This window comes from Dermacentor silvarum, chromosome 7 (genome assembly GCF_013339745.2).
Source record: "Dermacentor silvarum isolate Dsil-2018 chromosome 7, BIME_Dsil_1.4, whole genome shotgun sequence".
NCBI classification, from domain to species: domain Eukaryota; kingdom Metazoa; phylum Arthropoda; class Arachnida; order Ixodida; family Ixodidae; genus Dermacentor; species Dermacentor silvarum.
In genome coordinates, this window is record NC_051160.1 from 23,665,159 (window position 1) to 23,682,200 (window position 17,042).

At 42.3% G+C, this 17,042-nt stretch overlaps 1 protein-coding gene across 1 annotated transcript; it reads left to right on the forward strand.

Annotated features, from left to right (window-relative positions):
* The first annotated feature begins 2,002 nt into the window (after window positions 1-2,002).
* Window positions 2,003-16,182, forward strand: LOC119457737 (actinia tenebrosa protease inhibitors-like). Its single transcript, XM_037719386.2, has 8 exons — window positions 2,003-2,125; window positions 3,652-3,739; window positions 6,608-6,808; window positions 7,812-7,979; window positions 10,747-10,929; window positions 12,159-12,341; window positions 13,434-13,604; window positions 15,914-16,182. The coding sequence occupies exons 2-8, from the start codon at window positions 3,691-3,693 to the stop codon at window positions 15,943-15,945; spliced, it is 987 nt and encodes a 328-aa protein (XP_037575314.1). The 5' UTR covers window positions 2,003-2,125; window positions 3,652-3,690; the 3' UTR covers window positions 15,946-16,182.
* Window positions 16,183-17,042: the final 860 nt, after the last annotated feature.

A 17,042-nucleotide genomic window follows, 5' to 3' on the forward strand; every position in this document is an offset into this window, starting at 1 on the left:
TTCGGTTACTGATTCAACTACATATATTTATGACCTCTGCATGCAATTGGCGATGTTTCCATCCATAATAAATGTTGTTTATTCTTAGAAGATAATTTTTCATGAGCCTTTAGCATTGCCTACTGGAAAGAGAAGCAATACTGAGACACATATCATCCACGTGTGCAACTCATGGTCATTGCGATATAGTACGTGGTCAATTCACGGCTGTTCTGAATAAGTTTTAATTAGGGGCGTGACAATACCGAATAGTATTTCTAATTGTATATAGATAGAATCGAATCAAGAAAAAATAAAGCCGTATATCGAATGGAATATCGAATATCCCAAAATTTCACGCATGTACCTTTAGACTTACAAATTTGGTGCTAAAAGCTCGTTGCTGTACATGTTCAAGAGGCTACTCACATTACGTTACAAAGATGAAGCTATAGATATCAGTAACGTAGGTACATAGCAATTGAAATAGTAGGCCAATACTGATTACGGCTCAGTTCGTATATGAATGTCTAGACATATTTTTATCATCAGAATTTCAGTCGAATAGAATCAAGTGCATTTTCCCCTCTGAAGCTGAATAAATGGCGAAGTTGTCCTAAATGCCAACTTTGCTTTCAGTTAAATAGTAGGTCATGCTGTGCTTAATGGCAAGCTTCTATTGCTTAGTAACTTTCCATCTTTATGGCAAGTGGTTTGTGCGGGTTATCATCTTGTTAAGGCTAATCAGCACGACGAACAAAATTGAAGAATGCACATCACGTGGCTATCGGCACCGCTGAGTCGGCGCTGCATGAGTCGACTGCGTTCGGCGCCGACGTATAGAGTTCTCAAAGGGGGAGGCCCCTGGCAAGTTAGGCTAGCCCCTCCACCATCCATGCGCCTTTTATTGCGATAGTAAAAACAGAGCCTACCAGCTTTCTTGTAACATGTGTTAATAGAAATCAAAATTACATACGATGTTAATAAAGTTGATAGAAAGTTGCTTAGAGTTCTAAAGGATGTATTTTTGTATGGGATGTCACTGCACAGCTGGTGACTAAAAATGCGCTGACTTATATCTCATTGTACGAGGCAATATTACGGCAATTTTATATGTATTAAAGACGGTGGAAATGAAAGTATGCGTATTAGTTAGTCCTAAAGTGGGGCGTTCCGTTGAGTGAGTATATTAGATTGAACGACTGGGTGTAAAGAATAACCGGTTTTCATTGCTCTTTAGTTTCGAAAGATGCTAAGAGTAAGTGCTAAGCCTCGCTCAAGCCAGGATGCTAACCCGCAATAACCGTCACTGAAATGTGGTGTACATCGCGACATTCGTGACATGCAAGTGTGGGCAGCAAGATGTCCAGTTCGCGAGTAGTGCCATATGAAGTGTCAGTAAGCTGGTCACGAGCATATCGCATATTGCAATAAGGCACCAAACACAAATTTCATTTGGGTAGCAGAACAAGCGCTTCGCCGCTCAAAAGCTAGAACATAAATATGAAAAACACTTTTGAAGCACGAAATAACATAAAATGAATGAGCCAGATTCTCAAACATCGAGTCGCTGGACTGGCAAAGCCTATATCGCTGTCACAACAAAATCTGAAAAAAAAAAATTTTGAAACATTGTTACATCGTCGTTAATTGGCTCAAAATCTCATAAGAAGAAAAAAAACGAGCATAAGATAAATGTTCTCTACAAAGAACGTTTCTCAGCACTCCAAGTTAACAAAGGCCTTCCCTTATCAATTTACCCAGACGCGGCGCAATAAGGTCACTGGAATTTGGGTGTGGGTTACCAAATAGATACCTTAAAAGGTCCGTCTGCGGAAATGTCACGGGGAGCTGATAATAGAAAGGTCATCTCTGAGCTAGAGCGCTGGGTTTCTACCTTATAACCCTAGCCATACAGATAACAGCGCAACTCCAGATAAATCGTATTGACCGAGAACAGTGAGGAAACACGCGCTTGCCTTTGTAACCGCTCCGTGACGTCTGACGGTGTCACCACATCTATGGTTGAAACATACACACTGATAACATGTATATAAGAACGAGAGGAAATTGAATCAAAGCACTAGTACGACTGTTATTCGCAGCACACCAGAACATTGCCGGTGACCGTCACTTGAGGCTAAAGGTAAGCCTACATATTTTATACTGTTTTGTCGGCTTTATGCGACGTTCCGCGTTATGTTGCAAGGCGAAATAAGTATTTTTGCGTTGTTTTTATAAATTAACTGCGAGTGGAGCAGAGCTAATTAGTTCACTCTGCAAAAAGTATGAGATGTTCGGAATGGCAACTTTGTACAAATGTTTCTGTAAAATATGTTTAACTCACACATGCCTCCTTTTATAAATCGAAATTATTAACGCATGTCAAATGACGTCACAAACATTTTATAAATCGGCACTTTAAAAACAAGTTACGTACGTTGTCCGAGGAACATAGAATATAAGCATGTATTTTCGCTATCATATGGAAGGAGCCGAAAATAAAAGCTAAACGAGCTTGAGGCCGACGCTCCCAAGTATACAATCACGAGTAGAGCACTGCACGGGCCGATTTTTGCGGCCCGGGCCCGGCCCGGGCCCGTTTTTACATTGGGCGGCCCGCCCGAGCCCGATCAAAACTTTTATGGAGAGACCCGGGCCCGGCCCGGGCCCGGAAATAATCTACGTTACTCGCCCGGCCCGGCCCGCCACCCCTTTACCTTAAGCCCGAGCCCGGCCCGAGCCCGAGTCGAACCCGGCCCGAATCCGGCCCGAGACCAAAAAATATATGTTTTTCAGAGTTGAGAAGCCCGAGAATACCTCGCAGAAAGCCCGAGCCCGGCCCGGGCCCGCGTCAAGAAACCCGAGTCCGGCCCGGGCCCGGGTCAAAAAGCACGTGCCGTGCCCGAGCCCGGCCTAAGCTCGTGAAAAAACTCTACCCGGCCCGGCCCGGGCTTTCGGGTAAGCCCGAGCCCGTGCAGTGCTCTAATCACGAGTACATAAACACATTCAATGCCTGCATTCAAAGCAATCTTGCGTTAAGCTTCTTAGGTAAGAAAACAGTGCGGATGAACAATTACCACAACCACTAATTACACGGATCACGCAGGAAGTATATAATATCAACACAAAATTGATGTCACTTTAAGTGATTCCGTTTCAATAGCTCCTGCAAAATGAACCAGCTTCATGGAAGCGTAATGAAAAATATCGTTCAACGCTTATTGCTCACTACTTTAGATTGTCCAGCACTTGCCGGTAACTTAGAAACTAACTTGTAAAAAAAGCTACGCTCATTTCTGTGTCATCAATCTGGTAACCTTACAACGCATAAGGCAGGTGACATTCACCCCATTACCTGTTCTTTAATTATCATTCACAGAAGACACTTTATCTTTGATGTGATGCAAGCATCACTTCCATTCTTGGTGTAAGGAGCACTTGGAAGCGAGTCCCAGCACTTAGCGCTACTACAACGCTCTCACGAGCGGGATTTTTGTTTAAGTGGTGGTTGTACGCGTCCAAAATAAAAATTTCGCGCAAACTGCAACTTATTAAGATCACAGAAATGTGTGTCAGCTTATAACTTAACGTCTGTCACAAAATCATTTTGCATTTAATATATTTTGTCTTGTGTGCGACGAATTTGCTCATGAGTATCTTTACCTTTAGCATCGAAGTCGTGGTACTTCTACTACGAAGTAGAGATTCATGATGAAGTCTTGGACGTCCATCGCCGTATTTGTCTGTATCGCATTAGGTAAGTCTTCAATTGTCTGAAAGTCTGCAGAATTTAAGTCCACTGCTACAAATTACTGCGCTGTTAAAAAACTCGCATTTATTATTCGTGCATGCAGCACTTATTCTTTTGAGGTAATTTTCGCAGTATATTGAAATGTTTTTTTCTGGGTGAAGGGATACGTAACTTTTCAACATAGGCTCATTTTTCAAGCAAAATAATTTCATTTTCTGCAAACTTGAACGTGCCTACATGCCTAAATGTAGGATAACTTGTATTTTGACTAACTAGCCATCACTACATCACATCTTTTCGATCTTAATATTTTTTCACAAATTCTGACAGCCTCCATATGGAGGCTGTTGCAGGACATACCAGTGACAGTCTAATTGTATATATCAAACAGCACTTATTCCCTTTTATATTGGTGACAGTAAAGTGAACACTTTCTATGTCAACATATGCGCACTGCTTGACATATATTCATGGCACGAAACTTGTTTGAATTGAGATACTGAAGACTGCCCAAAACATCTGTTCATGGTTCTAGCAGCACTTCAAGGCTATTTTGCAAATGGCTCTTTTATAACTGCTACTTGAACAAGCCCTGAATTGCGATTGTGAACTCGTATAGGGAGCACTTAATTATCACAATTAAAGAGTAAGAGACATACAAAAAATCTTGCTGTGGGCAGAATCAACAAATTGTCTTAGCTTCTAAGTAGGTGCAAGTTACTGGGACTTTAAGTACAGGACCAACTAGGCAAAATGTCAGTCAGTTATAACGATTATGCTGTAAAATATTTATATTGCGTTCATCAAGAGGTCAATGCGTAGCTTTCGACCCTTGGACTGGACTAGTTCCTCTTTCGGCTGAGTCTTTGACTTCCCAACAGAGTAACACATCCATCTACAGTACTTTGTTTGACACAAGGGAAGTGTTCGCTCAAGTGTATTGAATATAATGTCACGTAAAATGTACATTCGCGGAACTTGTTATCTCTAGGTCGTAACTGTTCGCAGATCTCCAAAAAGTCTTCAACGTCAGAAAAATGGTCTCCAATCCACACTGTGAAGGTGGTTTGACAGCGAAGCTGTAAAAGACAGCTGGAACGATTACCCATCGCGACGTCGGCTGAAATTATTCACGTGGCGACTTTCACATGCACCTTACCTAATTATTAGCCTAAGACGTTTCGACGGCCTGCGACTTCCCTTGCGCCGCTACTTCGTCCACCTACAAAGAGTGGACCAGAGAGAAGAGAAATTCGGCTCGCCTCGTATGCACGCTGCTGTTCAGGAGTCCTCACTATACGTGACCTTCTCATAGCACTGTCACAACACAAATCAGTTGCTAGGCGGCTTCTTATTTCACGTACGAAAGTGTAGCTACGTCACTCCCTGCTTCGTATGTTACAGTAATCTTTACCGGGAAGCGTATGCGGGGAGCGTTACGTGATTCGCATTGCATGTAGTAGTCGCAGGAGCGCTTTATAAATTATGTGGTTCGGATGCTTGCTTTGAGCTTGTTCTACATTGAAATGTATGCTGTTCTGTATGTTGTATGCCTGATCCCAAAGAATGCATGCACTGTTCGCTTCACTTTGGTGAGTGCTTGTAGCCTCTGCCTTAGGGGGTATGAGCCATTGCATGCTGGGGTATGAGCCATTGATGATGATAGTTGTCTGTCGACGTCACGCCACGAAGAAATCCTGGAATCCCAGCTATAGACAGCTTCGCTGCAATATATTTGACTGCGCTTGGAAAACACCTAGACGTGCTCGCAACCGGCACGCTGTTTTTATTGTGAGAACCCAAACTGCGGGAAACTTTACGTGTAGGAAACAACTGAACTGAAGCTCCTAATACTCCACTGTGCTCGCTAATTCAAGCTGTCGCCAATAGGTCGCACTGAAATATCCTTCGGTTAGTTAACAATAAATGGACACTGAAGAGATTCACTAAATCATTTGAGGCTGATAAGACGTTCTTTCAAATTCTGTTTTCGTAATCTCGCGGGAAAAGCTTCATTATAGAAGAAATAAAATCAAGGCTAGAACTTTCTGAATTCTGCATGGGAACGACAGTGTCTGCACGTCAGTGTGACGTAGCATTTTTCAAAGCCTTTTCGTGCATTTTGGGCCGTTTTGGCGCTCTAAACTTTCCCCAATCTAAGTTCGCCGTATGGTGTTTTTTAGACTGCAATGTAGTCCAGGTTAATCAATGAAACATTAACTGGATACGAGCAGAAAAATTCAAAAGGTATGACGCCTCGGGAAGCTGGTGTGCCAACTTAAAAGTGACGTCACCACCCATCTAGCGTTATTACGTTAGGCGCGTTACTGCGCCTCCTCTCACGGTAGAAGTTATTTTATTCAAATTTCATAAGGATAACCTACTAACAAAGCTCAGTTGTTTTATTACATGGTCAACTTTTGGGTAACGATCATTATGTTGATATCATTTTGTTCCATTTAAGTAGACTCACGTTTCTAAGCTTCTGCAATTTCTTTTAGGGAAGCACTGCGGGCCGTGCATTGTGAATACACGCTGAGATTTTGTACTTATTTGTCTTTCTACCATTTCTGCTCAAGCAGCATAAAAATTGTATTCCTCTACAAATTTGTACCCGAAGTCACTGAGAGAGAGAAAAAAATTGTGGAAAGGCAAGGAGGTTAATCAGACGGAAGAAGTCACTGAAACATGTCAAGTGTACATAGCACTGGTTGAATGAATGAGCAGCTCAGATTACTGAAGATTTGCATATTGCCTTAAGTTATTTAATATGTACAGTAGACGATTATCGGGGTTAGGTTCTGTAGGAATAATGTCCTGCAAGAAGTCTTTTTCGCGACTCTTGATTGCGTTTTTTCTGTTTCTAATTTCTAGAGCGGGTAAATGCTGTCAGCGACATTTCATTTTCCATTGAAAACTGTGAGCTCGCACCGGACCCAGGAGTCTGCAGCGGAATGTTGAAGAAGTGGTTTTACAACTACACATCATTTCGGTGTGAAACGTTTTACTACGGAGGTTGCCTTGGAAATGGGAACAAGTTTGACACCATAACTGAGTGCAACATGAAGTGCAGAGGTAAGTCATTCCCGCCAGAACTCAATCAGCCATACCACGTACCGATTTTAAGCAATCGTGTGCAGTACAAGCATTCTATGTACTTTAGCCGATTATTGCGAGAGTAAGCACATAAAATGGCTTTTTTTTTCAGCTGCATAAAATGAACCGCCTAATACTTCCATCTTTTTCAAACTGCTTCCACCTCCTCATGCTGAGCGGGGCGCTTTCGGCGCTAGCATCTTAATGCAAACTTCCCACGTATCAGTTGCGCACAACACACAAGCCTTAGAATGGCGACATGTATGTCTGTTTGTACGTCTCGAATTCAAGCGAAACCCGAACTTTAGCGCTTCTGGTGTCCTTGCATTTCTTGAAGTGCTAAATGCGCCGCGAAGTAGCCATTATATTGGTTTATCCTGTACTAAAAGAGGAGGGGAGGGGGGGGGGGGGGTGTCACAAAATACGACCGTCAGTACTACTTTTGTCAGAGTGACAACATACACAGCCGGCGTCCTCGAATTCTTTTCGTGCCAACAACGGGCCCATCCACCTCGTTTCTTCTTTGTCCTTGTCTTTCTATTCCTCAAAAATTACGGTCCCACCAATTTCTTGGACGCATATGTCTTGCGTGTTTTCCAGGTTTTCTAATAAAACCACTCAAAATACACACAAACCTCCTTCGTAATCGTTGCATTCGTATTTCATTTTATTCTTCATGGCCCGTATTCACAAAAACCTCTTGTTATATTATTAACGAAAGAGACCAGCCAGTGACAAAGAGCAGTTACGAATTAAATGTTCTGTGAATTCGGCCCCACGTTTTCAGGTGGCCTTAAAATAGGCTTGTTTTTCGAAAGTTCCAGGTGGACGAGTCCACGGGGAACTTTCCGTGGACTTGTCCGTTTTAGTGGAGGCGGATATGAAATGATATTGTTACATCATTAAAAGATCGCCGTTGCGAAATCATGTCGTAAACGAACAAGAAATTCATCGCAAATGCGTTTTTTTTTTCTGATTTCAGACCCTGTCCTGGGAGTGTGTGCGTTGCCCGAGCCTAGGCAAACTTGCCGCGCAGGATTTAGGGGCTACAGGTTCAATGCACTGAAGCAAAGATGCGAATCCTATATCTACTGCAATAAGAATGCAAATCATTTCGCAACGCTAGAAGACTGTGAACAACAATGTGGCAGTAAGTAACCACACAATCATCGTACTTAGTGTAAAAATGAACTTCCTAGAGCCTGAACTAAGCGGTCCTTTAACAAGCAGTTGGAATTCAAAGCGCAGTCTGTAAAACCAGACGAACATGGTAGCTAGCAGATCTTACTTTGTCCAGGTGTTGGACAATGGGAGTTCCGTTACCCGCGAATACGTGTATGAGAAAGCGTGCCAGTGCACCACGCTTTGTATTTTCGAATTGATCGACAATCTGTTTTCTTTCTAAAATCTGAAAAGTGTACATATTACAAAATTTGTTAGTTCGCCCCCCCCCCCCCCCCTAAAGCTATATCTCATTCCAACCTACAATACTATTACCGCAATGCCTTCCGTAGTAGGGTAGATCTTACTGGCCCAATAAAATTTAAGAATGTCAAATCTTGAAATAATGCATTGTGAGCCTTACCGTTCGTTTGACACGCTCATTGATCATTTCTAAGCATTTCTTGTAGCCAAGCGAGCGGCCCCTCAGGTTTTTGAAGCATCATCTTTCTCCGTTTTATTAGTCAGTGGATGCAACATTGGCTTCCAAATATTGAATAAATCATCAATTTTCAAAATGTTTTTAATATGCGAACGCAGCGATGCTCATGCAAATCACCGGCATACATACATGGCATCGATGTGCCCTTTGCAGCTTCCACAAAGCACTTGTTCTGGTTCAGAAAACATTTTCGTTCCCTGCGTACACGATCCACTTTTTGGTTTGAGCCAGACATACAGTATAAAAGATGTGCTGTTAAATTCCAAAAAGACTGCAATGTTCCAGAAATCGATTCCGCGATTGCTCGAATCAAAAGCCCGTCATTACCAATTAGAATAAAGATTCATTTTGATTAATAGCCTGCTATTACTAGTTTCCATAAAGAATACGTCAAAACCGGAACAGCTATCAGAAAAGTTTCTACGTACATGATTCCTTATTCTGCTTGGAAAGAATAACAATGAGTACAGTGAAAAAGAAAACAACGTGTTTCAACTAATGAGAACCAATTTAGCTACAGCACCTAACGGCTTAAGCAGGATACCTTGCTTGTAGCATCGTTGTGGGAGCAGTGAACATTGTCCCACGAAACATTATCTTCCTAAACGTTTTCGCTATGGATGCTCTCATCTTCGTTATGGCCAAAGAGATAAACTCGGAAAGATGCGCTTAATGCATTATGCTTTATAATAAATGCAAGGGCGAAGCTGAGTTTACTCCAGTTCATTTGACAGACCGCTGATGCGATAAGGAAGGCTTCTTTCACCCAAACTTACCAAGGAGGCTGATTGTCTATACTATGTTCGTGATGAGAAGTTGATAATGTGGCAGTGACTGACAAACCTCACTCACAAGCTGTCTTGTGGGGCGATACCTTTGTTAACGTTTGCGGCATTGATTGGTACCGATGCAAGCTGCATCAAGCGTAATACCCATAACCTGTGACGTGATGAGGGTGGACATTTGCTGCAGCTCAGCCACATCCACAACCTTACTCTTCATACTAAGTACCTGTGGCAAGATGGCTGTAAAACGCACAGTACATTTTACATGTACTTCAGTTTTAAACGCATTGCGTTATTTTAGCACCACTGGTTCTTCAAGTTAGACGCAAACACGCAGTCATTGAGCTGACACCGCATTGTATGTAGTACGTAAATTTTCATTGACGTTGCACAAGCTTGCATAAAAGGCAACGAGCCGAAAGCTGAAACACCCGTTACTCACCTTGAGACCACTGAGATCCAGAAGGGGACGCGTGGTCTGAGAGCCGGCGACGGGGAGCTGCGTACTTTAGGTGGTGACCTCGTCTTCAGGTGGTCACCTCGTCTTGGACAAGAAAGCTACTCGTCTTATTGTTGAAAAGCTATATAGTACCTGCCTCTACACCTAACATATTTCGTCAGACGTCTGCGAGGATCATAGGAGCTTCAGAAATCGACACACTGACCTTAGGAGACAACTCTTCGGCGAGAAACATCCTAATTGTAATGTGATAGGGTTAGGGGCCCCGTGTCGCTGAAAATTCGGCATCGGCGTCGGTGTCGGCGTCGGCACGCCGGCATCCGTCACTGAAAAAATCATCCCGAACCACCCCAACCACATTGTAATGTGTATCTACGAGAAAACACAATTCCGATACGAAGAAACTCAAACACAAACTCCTTTTCCAGCATTTCTAACCTACCAACAGCGGCGCGCCCGGGTAGGTTACTTGCAAAAGCACCATCTAGATAGCGCACACCTCCTCGGCCGTGTAAAACGGCAGCGGCGCGCAGAGGCGAAGGTGGAGGGAAAAGAAAGCTGCAGTTGCCGGGAAGCCTGACAAGCATTCAGGGATCTTTGAATGCTATCGCGTTCCACTCTTAAAGGCAAAGCTTAAGCGTCCTCCAAATTTTTGTCATTCCATGTAACCGTTATTTTCTTAATGGAAGACACACGCAGTCTGCATACAGTATGTTTGTCCCAGTATATGTGTAAATATCTGACGTATAATAGTTACCAAATGCAAAAATTATCTAATCTTCACATCTGAAGTAGGACAAGTAGTAGATAGCATACGATATCTCACAAACATGAGTGCAGATGATTGCCGGTAATACAGATATTTACTAACCCCAAGGTGCCCAGCTTTTCCATAGCAAATAATTGTGCGAATGTCCACTTCTACCCGTGCTACGTCATGTCAGGCTAGAATGCTTTCATAGGCGTATTTTGACAAAACGTAATATGAGTTTTTGGTTTTTGTTTACAGGATTTGCACAGGATCCATGCTTTATGCCAAAGCACGCTGGTGGCAACTGCACCGGAGAGACTCGAATGCAAAATTACTGGTTCAACAGTCAAACAAGAGCGTGTGAACTTTTTGACTACGAAGGATGCGGAGGAAATGGAAATAACTTCATCGAAGAATCAGACTGCTGGAGAACGTGTGGCAGTGAGTATTTCAAAGCTGAGATTAGGGATTGCCGGATCAGCCTGTTCACGGTCCCTGCGTGAGTGCCCTAATTTGTGAAATCAAAACGTATAAAACATTTCGAAAGTGAGAAGTGACCAGCGTTGACTGAGGCCGGTAATCTTAGGTGCTTTTTAAATCATCAAAATCATATAAGCGCTAGCACTACTGTATTTCAACCCATCGTTGTCAGTGGATAGACGTTGATAGCATGCAGAAGCAATCGATAATTATGAGTAGTTGCACTATGCAGGTAAAAGTAACAGTATTTACCTAAATATACTTAAACTGCTGCTCATTCATTCAGTGTGATGTACCAACAGCCCTGGTTGCTGTCAAAGCCCTATCTCAATAGTAAAAGCGCAAACATTTCCGTAAACTGCTGGGATGAACATCACCATCTAACATGTCACAATGAAACTGTCAATACATTACCCCTGGTTATGACAGTCTGAACTCTTTCCAATGTACATCTCTTTCAATAACAACGTCCAGTATTTCTTCATAGAACTTTGTGCGCCTTAAATCACCACTTAAGTAACAATCACATGGGGAAAACAGACAATGAAGCCAAAGAAAGCGCAGGAGAAATTAATTATGTTAATTCTAAGTGTATAAATAAGGTAAAGGGAATGGAAAGTAGACAAAATAAATCTTGCCGCCAAATGTTAGGCGAACCCCCCCCTCCCAACAGCCCGTCCACTTTCTTGAGTATTTCTAAATTTATATTAAAAATAACAACTAATTTCTCCTATCCTTTCTGCAGCGCCATTCTACGTTTCTTCATATGGTTCTGCCTAAAAAACGTATTCCTTTGGAACCCCTTACTCTTCACGCTCATAAACGACGGGCTGTTCACAGCAACCCACTCAAGACAGGAAATAGGCTCTAGTATTTCGCATGACTATGTGTCTATTCTGATGATAATAGACGAAAGTCTTTTAAACGTATGATTTCGTTTCCTGAGCGAATACGTGAAATGTGTTGTCCCTAACCTATTCCTACTGAAAAACTCCCGTGCTCTCCATAGCTCCTATATCCAATAACGTCAAATGGCATTTGCGAAAAGCGCGTCTTTATATGGAATCCTATTTGTTTGATGCCGGATTATCGGATATGGTAATTAAGGGGCATGAGTTTTTTGTTTTTTTTTTTTTCAATGGAAATATACCACACTCGGAATGCAATGATTCCCGCCATCTATTCCACAGAACATCTAGAGAGCAACTGCACATATCCAATAAAATCTGGATACACCTGCCCGAACGGGAGGAAAGAGGTTGTGTTCGGATACAACACCAAAACCAAAAGATGCGAGAGATTCACTCACTCCGGTTGCGGCGGCTACCCAAACAAGTTCCGAAGTGCAAGCGAGTGTTGGAAGGCTTGTGGATGTAAGTAGAGTGCGTTTTTAGGCCTACTGTGCGCCAAGTTTCATACGTCTAAGCGCGAATCATGGTACCACGTGCCTGTGTTCTGAGCTAACATCACAGGTATTAGCTAGAATATTGTAGTTCCGTTGAATGAAACACAACATTCAACAGCAAGGGAGCATCTGGTGCTGTATTAGGGCGCCAAGATCTTTCCACCATGTGAAAAAAAAGAAGTTCTCCTCACGAATCTATATGCTCGTGCAGCTAACCCCTAATATACGTAAAAGCGTTTTTATAACGACAGTTCTTGAATTTATTTTTAATTAATTTTATAAAACTGTATGCCCACGCAAAACAGTAAAAAAAAGACATTTTCGGTCGCTGTTATAGTTGATGGCAAAGAGTACAGCTGCGATGTAATCATACTGGAAGGCGGCGAGTTGATTGCAGTTGGCTAACTTTCGCAAGGCGAAGACAGTATTGATGCATGTTAGGATAAATTATTTCTCGTGTGGAAATGACGCCAACTCCTATGTCTCTCGCAAAATTTTTGTTTAATTGGCTTTAAGCAGGCCAGAAAGATATCACCTGCCGCGACTACAGGAACGTATTCATTTCCCGCGCAGTGCAAAAATTCGCTTACAGGGTACTTAAGCAGAAAGAACAGTGATAAGAAACGAATATAACTCCTTATGTTACTGACCACTGTCACTGTGGATCTATCTTCGTAAGCTTCAGTAACAATGATGCCTATACTTCTGCGTATCAACCAATATTTCACATAACTCTCTCTGAGATGGCAACGATACGGGGTCGCTAAACATCATAGTCGGTGTTCGGGATTAGCGTTAACGGGCAAACATTATGAATTCAGAAGTTAATGTTCAGCAAAGGTTATCTTCTTCAGATTCGCGACGTAAAGTTCTGTGCTCTTATCGTGAGAATCTGGAAAGAATTTCGCTTGGTAAAAAATAGTTTCAGACATACCCGCTAAATTCTGCCGTCATTCCTGCTCTTGACAAAAAAAAAACTACGTAAATTAATACAGCGATAATTCAGAAAGTAAGAAAAACGATTTTAGCTAATTGATAATCTTTCGCATCTTTTCCCTAGTGAACTCTGGCAGCAAATGCGTGGCGCCAGGACCTAAAAACCGCCTCGGACTGGTGAAGAAATATTACTACGATATAAAAAGTGACACCTGTAAGACTTCCCGATACTCCCCCTTCTCAAGTAAAAAGAACCGGTTTCACACGTTGGCAGAATGCGAGGAGAATTGCAAAGGTAAGAAAGTTCAGTGGCGATTTCGCGGTAAATAAGAGAGAAATGCGTTAGCATTATGACGTACCTCTTTGAGGTTTCGGATACATTATGTAAACCGCGTTCGTCATATTGCAAAGTGTTGTTGAGGAGCTCACTCGACACACGTCCGGTATATATATATTTATAGTGCAACTACCGGGATCTGCAACGGACCATCAGTTCAAACTTCGCTTGGAGCTCCTGAACACTTCTATGATTCTATTGTCGGCTGGCTTTCTGTGGTCATGATTACCAACATCGAACCCCTGTACTTCCCTTCTTCTCTCTCTCATACTTATATATATATATATATATATATATATATATATATATATATATATACAAACACTTTTTACACTTTTACTATCCTCATGCTAACGCATTCAAACAATCGACCAATGAAGCTGAGCCGTCAATATAACGCCATATTGCTCGCGCACTGGTATTACTCAGAGGCTTTCGACATTTTTTTTCTACAGTTCACACTTTCAAAGTGCGGCAGACTTTTTAAATAAAGCAAGTATTCTATCGTATATACAGCCTACAACAAACGTTGTATTGGCTTTATTGCGTGGTCACAATCACTGTTTTGTTCAGACCAAATGTTAAATGTTCATAGCTAACATCCCATGTCATGGCGCAGCAGATTTCCTGTAGGTGCGCCACTGCAAACACACAGAATAAACTTGTTTACTTTTACCAACAATGGTTCTGTGCATGGCACTTTCTACTGAAACTGAAAATTTTACTATAGGGTGGCACGATGTGAAGTGAGCAGAGCCTGCACTTACTGTATCCATCACCCAAATTGCTTTCCCGCAAGAATATATATAAATAGCGTCGCTTCAATACCGCGTATGCAGTATAGAAAGACGCACAAGCCTAGCAACTATGCATTCCCTAAAATCCAACCGTACGTTTTCTTGTAGCAGCACACTTTACGAATGCGCTACGCCCATGCCACTGAGTACAGTGTCCTTCGTGCGCTTTGCATTCCACTTGGTAATATCCGGAACTCACTGTTCTGCGTGTACAAACAGCCCACAAATACACTACCATTACTTGATGCTTGCAAAAAAAGAGTTCGCACCACAGCGCGTCCGTACGCTCCAAGTAAATTCAATGAAGTTTTGTCTCTCTATCTTCCTTCAAGTAACGTGGCTGCTTCTGCATGTTCCCACACGTAGAAAGCCACAATTTAATTTTCAATGCGATTAGCATCTTTTAGGAGGTCTACTCCCTTTGAGCATCTCTGTTTCTATCTAACCTCTTTCACCTAGTGGGCCAAGTTTTCTACTAGCTTGGGCCGCGAGGTTATGTGCTTTCTGTGGCCTTGCCGAGCAGAAAGCATGGGCCACTGCATATGTGGTGAAAAATATAACTTGCTACTGGCTGCGGTCTGTACGTGGCTTAGTAGACAACTTGAGTCACCTAGATAACGTGTCCCTCAGTACATGTTTAAGCAGACTGCGCATATGATATTGGTATGTGCCCTTTCCTAGCCAATGCCCCAGAACGGATGTGCCAAGGTGACACAAGAGGTAGGCAGTCTTCTAATAACTAAAGCGATTGCGCCCCATTTCCAGCAGACACCTCCGCGTCGAGCCTCGCCGCTTGATGGACAGTCAATGCAATGAAATTGCAGCCAGGATAATAGAGATACTACGGAGCTTTAACTGGGGTCTAGTGATTATAAGATATATTGTGTCGTGTAATCATTTGGCATTGTATAAAGCGATAGCGCCTGATCCACAACAGACGCCTTCGCGTCGAGCACGGCCGCTTGATGGAGAGCCATTGCAACAAAGTTGCCGCCAGAATAATAGATGTAGTAAGGAGCTTTGACCGGGGTGCAGTGATTACAAGTTGTATTGTCTCGTGTTATCACTGGACATTGTGGTTGGCAGTAATATTGCCATTTCTTGTGTATGCGGTGGCAATAGTGTGCGTCGCTACATTGCTTCGAGCTAATCGCATTAAAGCTTACATACATCGTGAGATAAGATGGTTTGCGTCAGATATTTTATTTCTGCATGCTCGAATTCGTGAACAATGTCGCCATTTCATCCGCTGGCCCCGTAGCTTCGTTTCAATTGCTTAATTTACCGAATAAGCCAATATATGATACTAAGGGAAGGTAACAAATATTTTCCCTGTAGTGTCACGCAATGTTGGCACACTTGCTCTGTATAAAGCGTTTTACCGACGAGGTATTTGTATAACAACCGTCAGCATTCGGGTGCCAGTGACTAGCCGCAGCAAACATAACAAATCAGATATTTTTCTTCCAGGAAACTACACCGACTTGCCCCAAGCTATCTGAGATCTGTGAATCAAGTACTTTATGAAGATGTAACGTGATGCGGACGCAAGTCTCTACAGTTCCGCGATTTATTTCAACGCACAATAGAACATGTCTTCGAAGAGATCCCTCCTTACAAGGAAGACATCCAAATTCGCTTCTTCCATCCCTCTGTCCGGAGTTAGAGCGTCTTCCAGTGGTCTTATTTTGACATCGACACCAAGTTGAACTCAATAAATGATTTCGTGTTCTTCAAAACCACCAGTGTGTTTACACATCCCTAGAGCGCTAAGCATATAGAGTGTTCTGCATTGGTAACAAGGAACCCCGTAGGGGTTCCGCTACGTCAAATACAGTGGAACCCGGCTATATCGAATCTGAAGGGGATAGTAAAAAGTTCCATATATAGGTAATTCGACACATCAAATAAAGCTTTTATACAAACATTTTCAAGTGGATTTTACTACTGTTTGTTATACACAATAATACGTTATATGTGGTTTCGATTTATCCGGGTTCGACTGCACTAATGTTGATTTGGTGAGTGAGTTGAATTTTTACCTTTTATAACATCCACCAGACGAGCTGTCGTCGAATCCTTGACTACCATAGAGAGTCAGCACTATCTCTCACGTTCTATTTACCGTACATTCATCTATCACTGCGGTTCACCAAATTATGAGCCATAGACTCTTGTTAGACAAGTGATCAGGCATATGAAAAATAGCAATTATTACATGACTAAGTGCGTTGAGTGCCGTCTGTAAACCCGTGATCTAAAAACGCTTCTTCTTTAATTTTGCAATCCGTCCATTTATTTTCTTTAGAGATATTTTCACATTTATTCTTGCTAAGTGCTTGCAGCAATGACACATTGACGTTTGACAGTTACAGTCACGATGGTGTCAGAAACTCAAACTTCAACTCCTCAACAAACGCGCCTCGGCGGTTATTGAAGGCGTACACGCAAGCAGCGCAAATATGCGCCCGTGTGTCACAGTGGTTTTCACCACACGTAATTATTTTTTTTATTCCAAGCAATGCTTGGTGTATAATACTCAGAAAGCATAAAATGATGCAGATCCGAGCATAAATGGCTAATTATTGCCGTGGCAGGA

Coding starts and splice junctions, on each gene's coding strand:
- LOC119457737 (XM_037719386.2), top strand. CDS start 3,691: ATGATGAAGTCTTGGACGTCCATCGCCGTATTTGTCTGTATCGCATTA. Junction 12,342..13,433: donor GTGTTGGAAGGCTTGTGGAT/GTAAGTAGAGTG, acceptor TCTTTTCCCTAG/TGAACTCTGGCAGCAAATGC. Junction 13,605..15,913: donor ATGCGAGGAGAATTGCAAAG/GTAAGAAAGTTC, acceptor TTTTTCTTCCAG/GAAACTACACCGACTTGCCC.